The sequence below is a fragment of the Temnothorax curvispinosus genome, unplaced genomic scaffold (genome assembly GCF_003070985.1).
Source record: "Temnothorax curvispinosus isolate PA1 unplaced genomic scaffold, ASM307098v1 QBEX01014515.1, whole genome shotgun sequence".
Lineage (NCBI taxonomy): Eukaryota > Metazoa > Arthropoda > Insecta > Hymenoptera > Formicidae > Temnothorax > Temnothorax curvispinosus.
In genome coordinates, this window is record NW_020224295.1 from 438 (window position 1) to 2,271 (window position 1,834).

Consider the following 1,834-nt stretch of genomic DNA (forward strand, 5'->3'; position numbering starts at 1 on the left):
GTGATATAAATGTATTTGAGTCGACCTGCTCAATTTTGAGAAATTTTGATGATGCTTTCTTGAGATCGCATTTATTAAACCAAGATTTTATTAAACCTGCAACCGTGCCAACTTGATAGACTCCATTTTTAAAGTCAGTAATTACCGCAACGATATTTTGTGGATCTCCTGGACTTCGATCAACTCTATCTACATTGACTAGTACACAATCACCAACAATTATATCTGGCAAAATTTTTTTAGTTACGGTTAACATTTTTTCAGCTTGAGTTTTGATGCCATTGTATGATTGGGCTTGGTTACAATCGATATTTTTCGCTGAAATACACAAATGACACAATCCATTTTTTCCCATACATGATAAATGAATCGGCATAGCACACGTCTGGCAACGGTAATTCTGATCAGAAACATTTTTTTGGCAAACAACACATTCTTCCGGAGTCGTTACCTCAATCACTGCAGCCTCAATCAAATCAGTACTTACATTATTATTATTATTAAGATTATTATTATTAAGATTATTATTATTATTGTTGTTAATAACGTCATTCGATTTAATAATTACGTCGCCGTCTGCCAGCTCGTCTTCATTTGAATCAACTGTCAATCCATTAGAATTAATTTCAATTTTTAAATTATTCAGTTCTTCTTCTGTAGCCACTGACGATAGAATATGCTGAGGAAGATTAGTTGAAGCAAGTCCTAATTTTGGATCACTACCAAAAACTGCTTTAAAAGGACTTCTGCCGATCACCCGATGCAAGGAATTATTTTTTTGCCACTGAACGAAGTAACAACCTGTGGCCCAAGAAGTTGAATGATTATCCGTCATCCATGCGCGAAGCATATTTTCAACATCTTGGTTTGCTCTTTCAACACTACCCTGACTTTGTGGATGCCGAGGTCTGCCATGAACAATATGCAATTGCGGCCAAAGAACTTTGAATTCTTCTATGACTTTATTTACGAATTCGCGTCCGTTATCACTTTGCAGTATTGCTGGAGCACCGAATTGTAAAAATATCTTGATGAGTTTGTTAGCCACATCTACTGCTTGTTTGGCTTTCAAAGTTTCTTAGACATAGATATTTAGTAGCATGGTCTTGATAATTCAATAACCATCTGTACTTTCCATCAGGAATCGACTGAAAGTCTATCAAGTCTACCTGTCCTCTAGTCATGAAACTTTTTGTTAGAATTGGCTTCACGACCACTTTAGCGACAGTTCTACTTTTTTTCATTTGGCATGTTTTACAACATTTTAAAAAAAGTTCTACACATGGTCGCGGAATAGAACAGCTTTGCTTAATAATGTCCATCATTTTGTCTCGAGATCCATGGCCACAGTTTACCTGAATGTCAAGTAACCTGTCGAACACATCCTTCTCAGGTGTTAAATAAATAAGTTTATCATGTTTTTCAGTTTTTTTGACCACCAATACATTGTTATCTACCGTGATGATGTCATATTTTCTCAATAGATAGTACTCTCGACGAGTTTTGGTAAGTGATTTTTTATTTATCGCTGTGATAATTTCATCAGCAATATAAAAATTGAATAAGAAAACTGTTAGTTCAGTAAGAGTTGTCCTAACCTCAAAAGTATTTAATATGCGTAATTTGATTTGATATTTACCTCTTTTAATTGAGCTGAAGTATATGGTCGTTTACCAGGTTGTTCCTCATAGTACTTATTGTATTTTTCGATAAATAATTCTTTACTCACTATATCTTCCATTTTAAATGTTTTTAATTGTTACAAAAATAATTAATTTTCTCGAGGCACGTGTTACGATATGCCAGGCATTACATGAAACATCGAAGTGTGAAA

At 34.4% G+C, this 1,834-nt stretch overlaps 1 protein-coding gene across 1 annotated transcript; it reads right to left on the reverse strand.

Moving 5' to 3' along the window:
- Nucleotides 1-568: 568 nt before the first annotated feature.
- LOC112464732 (KRAB-A domain-containing protein 2-like) lies at nucleotides 569-1,741 on the reverse strand (the record flags this gene model as incomplete). Its single annotated transcript, XM_025031887.1, has 2 exons — nucleotides 1,675-1,741; nucleotides 569-1,077 (listed from the first exon to the last, which is right to left on the reverse strand). Coding segments are annotated over exons 1-2 (576 nt in total), but the record flags the coding sequence as incomplete, so codon positions are not given.
- Between the last annotated feature and the right edge of the window lie 93 nt (nucleotides 1,742-1,834).